Below are 14,250 nucleotides of genomic sequence, written 5' to 3'. Positions count from 1 at the left end.
TCTGTTTATTACTTCAGCAGTGCTAGAGGATGTCTGGCAAGCCATTTTGTTGCAAAACACATGGCATTGAGGAATCTGTTGAGTTTGGGTGGTCCAATTAGCTGCCCATTACTGTAACATGAAGTTCCAGGGACTCTACATTATACATACAGATATTGTGTAAACGTAAAAGTGCAGTGTTCATGCAAGTACATTCCCGAGGAGCTCCGACGATTCTTAGTTTTTGCTATATATGTACATGTCAGACTGCATGTACTGACACTCTTAATATGAATTAATTAAAACATTCTTTTTATCTACATGCCAATAAAATAAAGTTTGTACATATACATAAAAGTATAATTTTAGTCACATTCATACTTAAACATTTGAAAAAGGATGGGGCTTTAATTAAGTATCAAGGCATTAATACTACACACCTAAAAATAAGTATGTTTTGTTAAATTATGAGGAGGATTTACAGGATTGAATGAAATAGAGATTCTAAAGTTAACGACAGTGTTGTGAAGTACTGAATGTACATACACGTTATGTTGTTTGAATAACAAAGTAAATATATTTTTGTTTAAGACAAAGTGCACTTCTGTGTACTAGGTATTCTGAACATAATAAATAAAAACACAAAAGCTTTTGTCGTCGTCAATCATGTTGTTCTGTGTATATATCTTTATTCTCGTAAACAATGAGTACACTGTATAGAGAAACACCAAATTAATTTAAAAAACAGCATAACTATACATGACTAACTAAAGTGTTATTTAAAAGCATAAAAATATATACCTTCCTCCTTATATATTAATTTACAGTTGTTTAAATTGCATGTATATATGATTTTGTTTTCCTCACGATTGTAAGTATACAATAGTTTATCAAGAATTCAGCTATGTTATGTCAAAATCTGAAAAATACGTCCTTTTGCGTTTTTTCATAAACTAGGTGGTAACAATATCATCACGTTGAATCGAATCGATGACTTGTATAAAAAAAAAATCACATAGTAAAACCTGTTAAAAAGATTATAATTTGACATTTCATCAATCACATAGCTTGTATCTACACATTTTATACTGTACTGACAATTTACAAGTCCGGCTGACTACTCTTTAACATGTATTTTAAAGAGAATTTCGACAGTTTACAATGCAAGTTAATAAATAATAAAAAAATGATAACTGTATTTGTGACGCAAGTTGTCGTAAATTATCAGGAATAAATTAATTTAAGAAGAAACTCTTTCTGATTGGATGAAAACTGCATGTTGTCCGTCCTCTCATAGACCAAATTATTGTATAATGTGACTTTGACCAGATATACTTGTTTCGATTTAAGTTACTACATTTTTTTTTGAATTTGAATTTTGGTGGAATTCAATGTTAAAATCTTAGATAAACTGATCACAGTTCAAACAACGTCTCGTCAGTTGCAACCGGGCGTCTTGTAGTGTTTTGAGTGCACACAACACTTTCTCAATAGAAAACATTTAGTAACTGTTGTACTTACTCAAAATGTAATGTGCACTTTTAAAATAAATATAATTGGATCCTGAAAAATTGCGACAAATTCCAAATCATTTCCATTTCATTGTATAATATTTGTATGAAAAACATATTGTTGGTAGAAAGTATCTTATATTTGACGATGTTCTTTATTCTTTTCTACGTTTCAGGAGAAATGAGGACCTATATAGTAACTTTTTTCCTTTCTGCCTTAATAACTGTTTTCGGAAAGTAAGTATGTTGCGAGTCATTGTAAGTTTAAAATTATATAACGAAACCCTTTGTTTTGTAAATCGTTCATTTTTTTATGTGGTAATAGGATGCGTAAACCTTTTTTTACTGAACCACCTTTATCCAAGAGAGCGAACAGTTAAAGTGGAAACGTTATCATTTGTGTTGTCATGAAATATTGTTTTATTTTCTTTTTAGAAAATGTGGTCACTATTTCTCAGTACAAAATAAATTCATTACGACCTGTGGTTTTATGGGGTTCTCGACCTGTACCAAGTACCGGTAAGTCGACTTGATATTAAATTAGGTTGCCTTGTGAAAAAAAGTTCACTTTTGACAAATTTGACAAAGATTTTGCAATTTACAAAATTTGCATGATCAAGTGCAATTATTTGTGGTTCCAATGCTTATGAATTGAATATGATATTTTAAATGCAAAGGAGGCAGAAAGCAAAAACAAAACAGAAACAAAACAAAATATCAACAAAACAAAAAAAAAAAAAAAAAAAAAACAAATAAAAAATTAAAACAAACACACAAAAAATGAAAAAAAAAGAAACAAAAAGAAACAAACAAAAATCATCAATGACGTTCTACATGCATGTACTTGATGATATGGAGGACTTTCCTCCTGAATATTGCTTAAAATTGACCTGTTCTGTAATTTTGTCATTGCCATTTATTTTATTATATATTCTATAAGATCTCTACAGAAGTATAAAGAATACTGTTGCAGAGGTTACACATCCTACCCAGACTGTCATCGTAAGTTTACATATCCTTCCCATACTGTCTTCTTAAATTAACACATCCTACCGATACCGACAACGTAAGTTCACACATCCTGCCCAGACAGACAACGTAAGTTTACAACCCTGCCCAGACTGCCATTGTAAGTTTACAACCCTGCCCAGACTGCCATTGTAAGTTTATAACCTTACCCATACTTTCATCGTAGGTTATGACATCGTTCCCAGACTGTCATGGTAAGTTTACACACCCTACCAAGACTGCCATAGTAAGTTTGCACATCCTTAATAGGCTGCCATTGTAAGTTTAACCTTCAGATATTACAAAACTGTTTACACTCAGATTTATTACTATACCCCTGCAAACACAGTTTTGGGTGTATAATAGACAGACCCCCTCTATCTGTCTGTGCGTTCTTTCTTCCACCATTTCTTTTGTAGCGGGACTCCCCTTAAACTGTTTAAAGGTTTTTAGATGAAATTTAATAGGACGATCAGGCAGCATATGTATTACCTAATAGTCAAAAGGGAGATAAACGATTTAAGAGTTTTACATATTCAAATCTCGAAAGCACAATTCCTCCTAAACCGCTCAAGGGATTTTTATGAAACTTTATATGAAGGCCTAATTTGAACATCACGTGTAGATGTGCATAAATGCATATATTTATTGTTGAGGGACTCATAAGGAGATAATTCAAATTAAAGTTTTTACACATTTATACCTCATAATTGCAACTCCTTCTAAACTGATTAATGAAATTTGGTAGGAAGGTTGCGCATCATCTGTAGATGTGCATGAAGGAATAAAGCATCTGTCTGAAAATAAAACTTCAGGCTAATACATTTAACTCCATTTGAAGAGGGTATTCTCATTGTGAGGTTGCTCACAGTATTTTTAGTTATTATTATCCCCAAATATTTAGTCAATCGGCAATCAATATGAATAGAGTTTATATCAAATCACACCTACAAAAAACCCTAAACTTAACAAAACAAAATTAAAAAACAAACAAACAAACAAAAAACAAAAAAACAAAAACAAAAATAAAAAAAAACAATGGAAATATACCCAAACAAAAATGCATTATATTGTATCTGTTGCAATATACTGTAGGTATTTTCATTGTGACACAACATAATGAATACAGAATGAATATGTTATTTAACTTTTCAGCAGTAGATCGAATTGGTATTGTCTCAAAGTCTGTGTTCAATGACGAAAAGTCTGCTAAGAAGTTTCTATTACGACGTACGAAACGAGGTTGTTACTTTCACTCATTTTAAGTCCTTAAAAACGGGGAATATAAAAACGTCATAAGAAACATATCAATAGAAATACGAAAAACACCAAAGAAGTTATAAAAAAGAAAATAACAGAAAAGTGGTACAAGTCACATACAATACTTTTGAGAATCTGACAGCTCTATATCATAAACATTTATGATGAGACTTTTGTTTTGTATATTGCTTAACATTTAATACGTCTCGTATGTATTGAGTTTTTCTTCCAGAGTTTCTGATTTTAAAGCATTAGGATACCTATTACAATGAATAAAACTAATGTAAAGTTGCGATCACTTCTAACCTCTCTTCGATTCTGTCAGGATTCGCCCTCATAAAATGGTTCTAAACTGTCAGAATCTGTTCTGACCGGCTACACACCTTGTCAGGATCTGTTAGAGCTTTGGACAAGCTCTGTCATAATCTGTCATGGGTCGTGACACTCTTCTGTCAGAAACTGTTTTAGGTAGAAGTTTTAAGTGGACCAGTTTGGCTTATTATCGTTTGGGGATTTGATTCATCGTATCTACTACAAGGAACGTGAGATAAAGGTTACGACAGACACTGTGAAGTTAGTCTCATATCTTGACCTACACTCAGATAATCGATGGTAAAGGAAAACTATTGACCAAACTACATGACAAACGCGATGATTTTTCATTCCGTATTGTCAACTTTCCTTTTATATGTGGCAACATCTCTTCAGCACTAACGTATGGAGTACGTTATGCCAGAGCTTGCTGTTACTACGCAGACTTTTTATGTCGCGCCAGATTTCTTACAGTAAGGCTTCTGGTACGGTGCGCCAAATGGGACTCCTGTGGTTTTGTACTCACAGTTCAATTTTGTACAGACTAAATTGAGTTTTGTTCTACACAAATGAGTTCAGATTAACACAATTTATAACATATTATACAAATTTAAATTTTGTCAATCACAGACTTTACCTTTGTTACCTAATTTGAATAGTGGGTAACAACAATCAATTTTGTATGTACATTAGTTTTGTTTGGATTATGTGAACTAATTTGCACACAAAACTGAGAAATACTATGAGAAAATTAAATTTTGTGTTAATTTTGTTTTAACAAAATTGAATTCTGTCATAACAAAATAACTTTTGCGTGCAATTTAACATAAAAGTCATTTTTGTGTCACAAAAGTCATTTTTGTGTTACAGAAGTCAATGTTGTGTCACAAAAGTCAATTTGTATGCAATTTTGTTTACAGAATCCTGTGGATATGCAAATGAATTATCTCATTCATTTGCATATCCAAATTGACTTTTGTGACACAAAATTGACTTTTGTGTTAAATTTTTACTTCTGTCTCCACAACAATTAATTTTAAGTACAAAACCACAGGATGCTAACTAATTTAATCAACATTTTGCAGTCAATTTCAATTTTGTCTCACAAAATTGACTTTTGCTATTTAATTTCCATATCAGGTAACAAAAGTCAATTTTCTATGCAATTTAGTAAAAATTTGCATTCCTGTTTGACAAAATTGAATTTTGTCATTGAAAAATTGAAGTGATTATGAAACAATTCTGTATAACATAGTTTATTTCGACAAAATGATTTTGTTATGACAGAATTCAATTTTGTGTACACAAAATTGATTTTGATTATAAAAAGATCAAGTCCCATTCGGTTTCCTATATCTGGAACATTTATGTTCTACAATATTGAAGTCATCTCTTCATAAGTTTTATGGTCGTGGATAAAATCATGGATTGTTACTGTATATGCATCTGCCCCATGAAAACCGATTTGTTCAACGTGCATTTTTCCGGAATATGACATTTTTAAAGAATTTTGACTGAAATGTATGCACCACTGTCATCCTTATGATTTTTACATTGAAAATTAGCATTTTAGTCAATAATGTTTTCTCCATATGGAATTTTAAAGTATGCGCATTCATACATTTTGCATGAATTTGACATTTAAAAAAAATTGACTCAAATTTATGTGTCGCACTCAAACAATTTACAGAAATATGTCAATTTTAAGAATTTTTTCTGGAAATATATGTGTCATAGCCACCCATATAATAGTAATGTGGAAATATAGCATTTTAGTCATTAATTTCAGACCATTTTGGAATTTAAAATTGCTCGCATTCATACATTATGCAGGAATATGACATTTTAGCAGAATTTTGACTGAAAATTATATGTTGCAGTCACCTTTCATAATATTAAAAAAATATTATTTTAGTCAATAATTTCAGATCCTTATGGTAATTTTGCAGAAATGTGTCATTCACTATTACATCAAACAGCTTCCATTAGTAATCACAGTCGAAACCCAGATCTTGATTGCGTCACACACAATAGATAGATTTAGTGTCAGGAATTATCCAGGTGTATAACAGTTTAGAACAGCTTTTCTTATTTCTTTGTGACGATCCAGGACAGTTTTTGTCAGGATATGTCAGGAAATAGGGAAAAATGTGTCCTGACCTAGGACAGCCTCTGTCAGACCCTGTCAGGATCTGTCAGGATTTATGTTATATCAGCTGTCGTATAACAGTTTTCCTGACAGGTTCTGACAGAATTAAAGAGAGGTTAGAAGTGATAGAAACTATATATCACTTTTGTTATAGCAATGAACTATCGAAAGTTTCCTATATAATATAAAATTTCGATGTTACACACTTGAAATAAATTCTGTAACTATTTCCCAGTAACAGCGTTTTTCTTTAGAGACATTGACCTCATTTGGTGTCAGTGATTTCGAATATCAATCCGTCGATTAAAACAACAACATTTAAGTAAATAAAAAATAAAATACGGAGAAAATTTATATAAAAAACAGAATCATCAATTGGTTATCGTTAATATCAACCCTTTATATCTCGGCACTTCTAACTCAATATCATATTTCAGTTATTCACCTTTTTCAAATTTAAAATTTGTTATTATCTTTTCGTATCTTGTTCTTTTGAATTAATGAACATTTGATTTAGGTTTAAGCGAAGAATGTAGCAGTAATGAAGGAGGTTGTCGCTGGGAAGAAGTTGATGAAGTTTTTCATAATTCAGAAAGAAATGCAAGTGTTTTACTTAATTTTGATAGTTGACAAAATTATATCATTTCCCATTTTTTCTTTAATTTTTAACTTTTTATGAGGACAAATTAACGTTAAATCGACGAGTATTTCAACATTTACACATTTATTTGACATTTTTGTCCATGTTGTATAACTCTAATAGCCAAGTGTTTGTTAACAATAGTTTTAGTAATGTCGTATTGATACGTAAAATTGAACATGCTGACAGAGAAATTCTTAACGCAGAATTTCGTCATAGAAACCAGTTTTACATGTTACTGGATTAATAACAAAGTGAAGCTTCAGATAGGAGACTTCACAATGATATCTTGAATATGCCCAATTGTCATATTTGGATACGATGAAACTTTGGATATTAATTCAACATTCACTAAATATTGATCAGACATTCTCATTCCACGTCATTTTCTGATCATTAGTTTCGAATAATTTAAACAGCTCAATGATGCGATAACAAAATAAGGAGCTAGCTTATTAATAAAGTATTTTTTGTTAGCAAGACAAAATAGTCACAGTCAATAGAAAAAGTACTTTATCTGTTAAATTAACATGAATCATTTTTATTTATATAAGACTCGGAACCGCGATGGGACGCGGAGGTACGATGGTCGCGCGGAAGTGCGATGGTAGTACGCCGAACTGCGATGGTTAGACGCGATTGTTGACTGCCAATAGCAACACATAAATGCGTTGGCCACTACGAGGAGGTGCGTTTTTTTTGGTACTTCGCTGAAATGTTTTGACTTCCATGTTGATACCGTAAATATGCGATTATCTTGAAATTCTACCGACATATTAGTCTACATGCAATCAGAAAAAAACTGCTTTCATTTCGTTCATACTTCCAATTATCGAGGAAATTATAACGCAAAATAAATAATTGTTCTCCATTTTTTTCCTATACCCAGTTGAAAATTGAATAAATGGCAGTTTCTTAGAAAGACGAGTACTCTTTAATATGAAAACATTTCTGGACTAGCTTAGCTATAGAATTGTTGTGGATAGCTTAAAGTCTTCAGTATTAGTGTATAAACTACATCTACTACATAAAAAAGACTGAATTTGCAAATACAAGTGTAATGTAGTATAAGACGGCGCTTTTTCTGCATGTGTGTCATCCTATACACTGCTGCTAAGGTTATCAAAGAATGATTGATGCTACAGAGGTCTAGATGTGATGGATTAACGGACTATACGTAATATGAAGAGAAAAGTGCCACTCTAGTCCACGGAACTTCTACATTCAATTACACTTTTAACTCGTATATTGCTATTTCTATTTCGCCTTTCAACTATAGAATACGCTCCACGATTCGTTGTGAAAGCATGTCTTAATTTTTCAAAAGGTAAAAATCCATGATATCAAAATTATAAAAAAAGCAACTATTCATGTAACAAAGTTGTCCCGGTAAATCTTTTAATTATATCTATTATACGTTTCATGATGCATGAAATACGACTTTTAGTGTCCGCTATCTTTTGTAACCCATAGCTACAGTTTATGTTTCTCAATTACCTCGAGTATCGTAACGTATCTTTTAAGTTTTGAAACTGCATTAAATACATATATGTACTGTTAACACTCAAAATTAGCAATGATGCATGCTATGTTTGTTTATACAGGCATCAATATACTAGCTACTTTCATGACTTTCCTTTCAGTTTGTTAGTTTTCTCTATAACATAGTACGCGCTTATGCACGTAAAATTTCGTGGCGACATTAAATGGGGTATAACAACGCACTTCCGCGCATTTGCGTTAGACATCCAACGTTCTTCAGCGTTGACCATCGCAGATCAGTGTGACCATCGCACTTCGGCGTCCCCATCGCACTTCCGAGTCTTACATATATTCATATTATAGAAGAACAATCAAAGTATCCAAAATTAGAATGATAACTAAAAGAATAAGAAAAGGATAAAACAAGACAGGGAAATAAACAAAGAACATACATTAAACAGAATAGCACGTAAACTGGGAGCTTGGACTACCATAACGATCCACAAGATCATGATGACCATCATACAACTTTTAGAGTGATGACTTTAACTTTTATAGAAGCAATGTTCGTAAACCAGGTGATTTGTATTAAATAAATATGGATCAATGTAATTAATTTTCAGAAAGAATATATGATAAATTACAAATGTCGTTGTGGACCTGATTATTATTGTCATCATAATGGTCAATTTTCACATCTCAACCACCTTCAGATTCTTCAGTGTTTAGGTAAGCCTTTTAATAAATATGACAATCCTCGGGCGAGATTAAAAACCTGGTGAAGAAAATATGTTAAGAATTATGCCCATTTAGTTTCGCTTTTTACCCTTTGATCTTTAAGATGCTCTTCCGTGGAAGCGCTAGTCATCTGATCGCAATTCTGTTTCCTGATTGGCTGAATACTGATAACTTAGTGGTGTTTGAAACACTTTATCGAAAATTGAAATGCGTGCCATGTGTTATTTCCTGAATAAAATGTAGAAAACTATAAGTAGAAAGAACAAATTTTACTGCTTCAGCTATCTCTATCTTCAGATAGTACTTGTTAGTAATAAGTTTTGGTTCATTGTTTTAGTTGAAATTGAAAGAGTAATCAAGGGAACCAAGGTTATAGCGGAAATGAAAAGAATGTAATTCAGGGACAAAGACCAGACATGGAAAACAGACATATACAACAAAGAACATAAAGTAACTAAAATCATACATACAAAGTAACAAAAGCAAATGATCAACTCCTCAATGTCTGTTTTCCATTTCTGGTCTTTGTCCCTGGATTACATTCTTTTGATTGAGAAAATGATAGAAACAAATGATAACCTGACGATTTTATCACCATATAATTTCAGCATGATATAAATTTCTATTGTTGTGTTGTGTTAATACTGCTTTATTTGAAAACAACAGTTGTTCAAGTTTACTTCAATTGGAAACATTATTTTGTTAAAAAGGCTAAAAAAGAAGCAATTTTCGATATTTTCCAGCTATTTGCAATAGCCTAACACTCCTAAACAATGCATGCAACGAGGCATATGCGTCAGATAGGATTTACTACCGTGGTGGCAGTTCACGAAATAGTGGAGGAGGTACATGTTCTTCACCAAACTATTGCACAAATTGCAAAGATGGATTTTACCAATCTTCAGGCCAATGTCTTAGTGAGTACTTTTGAACACTATTTTAAAGAAATTTTAATTCCAAAAACTGAAAAGAGAACAACATATTTTTTTAAAGCAAGTTAAAATTACATTTGGCAATTTATGAGTTCGTTCATTGAAAGCTCGCATTTTCTGCAGGGCAGGAAATGTAGTTTGTTAAATGATTTACTGATTTTTCTGATATGAGGGAAATACTAAAGTACTTGTCATAGCCCTATATTGAACGCAGAACAAACGCGCTTTACATCCATTTAAAAATGGGTCAATTTGTAAAGTTAAACAAGATCATAATGAATATTGAGCTAAACATATAAATATAACAGAATACGTTCCATGTGTTCATTGATACAATTTTATAGACTATTATTATGAGATGTTTATATGTTTGTTTGTCTAGTTTCGTTTTCAATATTAGTTTATGTTCTAGTATGAGGGTGTCCTCAATTGAAGACCAATGGGTGGCCTTAGGCTGACATTTTCATCCCAGTGAGGTTGTCTCTTTGGCATATACACCATACCTATTTTCGTTGTATATTTTAAACAGTATGTCCATCGATTACTAATTGTAAACATCGGAGATGTTCGACACCGAGTGATAACTATTGTGAATGGTGTCAATACGAAGTAGTAGACAAGAGATACTTCAGAGGGTATACACGTCATTATGATGGAGCCATGAAACAATGTAGAAGTAAGCAATAAACTAATTAAAAATTCAAGGAAAAAAGACACAAAAAAGTAAAATAAAACAAACAAACATACATACAAAACAAATAAAACAGAAATACAGTTAAACCTGTCTAATTCGAACCCTAAATAAACCAGACCATGGTAAAACCATAAACTTTTCAAGGGACTATTCAATCGGTACATCTTCTACTTGTGTAAATCGAACATCCGTCTTCACTGTACTTGTTCGATTTACACAAGGCTCAAAACACACTGTGCATTTTGTATGAATAATGCACATTTAAGCATGTCAAAGTTGTGTATGAAGCTATTTCAATATATGAAAACAGGCTATATGATCGCTGCCAAATCTACTTTCAGAGGCGTGTTCATGGCGATCAGATAGCACCCGATGTTATCCAGGAAACTGTACAAATGAAATAGTAGAGTCCTGCTCTTGTACCTCTGGTTTTGGAGGCAATCAATGTGATAGAAGTATGTTCGCAGTTTTCTATAAATCGTTGTCTTACACCATTCTTATACTAATTATATTTCTTAGTAGTAATATCATCGGTGTGATATTGACATAAAAAAACACACAATAAATGATAAAGATGAGAAGGTAACCATCTTTATGTTTTATTTTTCGAATTCAATTTTCCTTATCGCTTATGGTTTTAGGAGTAACAAAATTTTATTTTACTCTGTGGACCAATCACGCCGTTCTCTATCTTTTATGGTTAACAGAGCCCTATATGTCAAGTTAATATTATCATGCCCTCAAGTTGAGATGAGTGCTAGTTGTATTGTTGTTTCAAGTACTTTGTTAACCTCACTTTACAGTATTTTGTTTGATTTGTAGAATTGTGTTCGTATTTGTTCCAATACAACACACACCCTATTACCAGCAACCAGTTGTTTTAAAGAAAATAAACATCGAAAGTCAATATTAACAAATCCAACGCCGAAATTACAACTTAATGTATCTTTTCGGTTCTCTTATTAGTTGAAGTTGTTCCTTGAGATTCGGCAGACATACATCCTAGTGTATGGTCGACATATGAGATTATAAAAAACGGCTAAAACATCTGCAGTCTCAGTTGCCGGTAATAGGATGTGCAACACTATTCTATTTAATTATTAACTTTTGTTAACTTCTCAAGAGGTACAATTATTAAATGTAATAAAAGTTAAAACCCTACCACCCGCTGAGCAACTGAGTCCCCCTTGTCGGAGTTTGAGTTCCTACATTCAGGAATTTGAGAATTATGTAAATTTTATTGGCATTATTTTGTGGGTCTCGATTAGTTAAAAATCTATACGATTATTTACAAGGAAGTCCAAATTCCTTCAACCAGGAAAATTAAGCTATACCATATATAAAATGGTTGCAGCCGAAGGAATAATTATATTCACAGAATATTGAATATTAATGAAAGCTGAGAATTAGAATAAACACTATAAATTATAATAAACCTGGAGAAATGTCTTCAGCTTGAAACGTAAGGGACGTAAACACTCAGAGTGTACACCGTCCTAGCGCTTAAACAAACCTTTTTCCATATATATAATAACACAAAAATATTATATGGTTATTGCATGAATTATGGGGAATATTATCGCGAATAGAATTTTGTATTGCACAAGTTAACGAGTGCAATATACATTCTACGAGGAATAATATTCCCCAGTTTTGTTCGTGATTGAACAATAATCCTTTCAGAGCGTACTTCATCAAATGGTTAACCGAGTAGAATTTTATATTGCAACAGTTTACGAGTGCAATATACACTATACGATGGATAATATTCCACAGTATGCAATAACCCCTTTATTGTAACTATGACAACATAATTTAGTCTTGTTTAACGTTTGTCACGGGTAATTAATTTATACTTGCACTAGTACAATATGACGTTGCATTGCTTTCTATGGGAACATTATAGTGTTATACAATAAAACTATATATTCACTGTACTTGTCGCGTATGCAATTGCTCAGACGGATACAGATAAGCATGAAAAGACATCTGAGTAATACTCATGAAATGACGAGAGTAAAACTTTTTTGTAGCGTTTTATTTAAATTTTACATAGATATGATTTTTTAAGCTTTGAACAACTATTAATGCTAACATAACTTACGATTTTCTTGAGAATCAAACCTACCTGTAACTTTAATTTTCAATTATCCACCACTGATCTAAACGTACAACTAAAGTTATTATATTACAAAACAGTTACGGAAGAAACATCAATCCTTTATGCTGAGATAAAGTTACATAATCCCTCTCATGAAACTGTGACGACGCCGACAGATCCAAGTGAGACCGGTACACAGCCGATCAGATTTACAAACAAAGGAGATTTAAATGAAGCAGAAATAGAATTTCATGCAAAATTTGTCGCTTCTGGTACACCTCCACCTCTGGATCCTGAACATTTTGTGACGTATTTTACTTATGGCATTGTTTATGGGCAGATGAAATTGAAGTATATAATAGGTAAGTTTGTACACATAATAAGATAAGAATTGACTATTTAAAATTAGTATTCATAAAATGAATATAAGAGTGACAAGATTAATAATAATATTTTCGTACATAGTACGGCAAAAGGAAAATTGCTTTATCTTTTTTTAAGGAATGTTTCTAGTTTTTTTAAACAGGTTGTGCGGAAGTTTACACTTAAAAACGTTATTTTATTTGGGATTATTTGATTTGCGGAGTGCGGACTGATCGACGTTTATGACGTCACAGTACCAAAACAAGTTATACAAGAATAACTAGCATTGCTTAAAGAGAAACAACCAAAATTAAATTATTCTTCAATGATTTTCATCGAATGCTTATGAAATTGTTATTCTCCACCATGTGTATTCTTACCCCGCACTTAAGCGACTCGGCGGGTATTTCTAGAAAAGCAAAAGACGCTTACCCTACCGGTGCACTTGGTCCATGCTCCTAGTTTTTTGTGGAGTCCGAGTTGTTCATTTACTTTTATTACTTTGTGTGTATTATTTTAGTTACTTTATGTTCTTTATTGTGTTTGTCTGTTATCTATGTCTGGTCTTTGTCCCAGGATTAGATTCTTTTAGTTTCTGCTAGAATCTTGGTTCCTGTTTCCCTGGATTACTCTTTGCAAGTATCTGCGTCTATTTGTCGAATTAATTTTGTTTTAGAATATCTATTTGAATAGTTTTGAAAATAAAACTATCATGGTAAAATCCGAATCCCGTCTACCATATATAGCGTAATAACACACAATAAGTTGAGACGCTGTGTTTATCGCTATTGCTAAAATTAAGTTGACACCACATTACATGTTTTTTTATAATTACAGGATCATCCAGCAGTTTTCACACATTTAGTTGTCCTGCCACTGAAGATTACCCTATTACAACAAGTTATGTATGTTCAAGAACAAAAAATAACAATAGTGCAATATCTCTACCCACATTCGGTCACAGTGACAAGTAAGTATGGCAAAACAAAATGAAACTTGAGCCGTCTTGCATTTTTTGATAATTTCATATGATGCTCTATAATCATGTTCTTTTTATTTTGAAGGCTTATTTTCACAATAC

At 32.2% G+C, this 14,250-nt stretch overlaps 1 protein-coding gene across 1 annotated transcript; it reads left to right on the top strand.

The window, feature by feature from the left end:
* Positions 1-856: 856 nt before the first annotated feature.
* LOC148618745 (uncharacterized) lies at positions 857-14,237 on the top strand. Its single transcript, XM_088577928.1, has 11 exons — positions 857-1,727; positions 1,926-2,009; positions 2,431-2,492; positions 3,654-3,740; positions 6,737-6,819; positions 8,965-9,070; positions 9,823-9,996; positions 10,541-10,687; positions 11,047-11,160; positions 12,905-13,168; positions 14,007-14,237. Exons 1-11 carry the CDS (start codon positions 1,597-1,599, stop codon positions 14,141-14,143), a joined length of 1,389 nt encoding a protein of 462 aa, XP_088434054.1. The 5' UTR covers positions 857-1,596; the 3' UTR covers positions 14,144-14,237.
* Positions 14,238-14,250: the final 13 nt, after the last annotated feature.

The sequence above is a fragment of the Perna viridis genome, chromosome 4, assembly GCF_037379345.1.
Source record: "Perna viridis isolate PV_CMFRI_1.1 ecotype Kerala chromosome 4, ASM3737934v1, whole genome shotgun sequence".
In the NCBI taxonomy this organism is placed as follows: Eukaryota; Metazoa; Mollusca; class Bivalvia; order Mytilida; family Mytilidae; genus Perna; species Perna viridis.
This window is presented reverse-complemented; position numbering and strand designations above follow the sequence as displayed.

Coding starts and splice junctions, on each gene's coding strand:
- LOC148618745 (XM_088577928.1), top strand. CDS start 1,597: ATGAAAAACATATTGTTGGTAGAAAGTATCTTATATTTGACGATGTTC. Junction 2,010..2,430: donor TCGACCTGTACCAAGTACCG/GTAAGTCGACTT, acceptor ATATTCTATAAG/ATCTCTACAGAAGTATAAAG. Junction 3,741..6,736: donor ATTACGACGTACGAAACGAG/GTTGTTACTTTC, acceptor CATTTGATTTAG/GTTTAAGCGAAGAATGTAGC.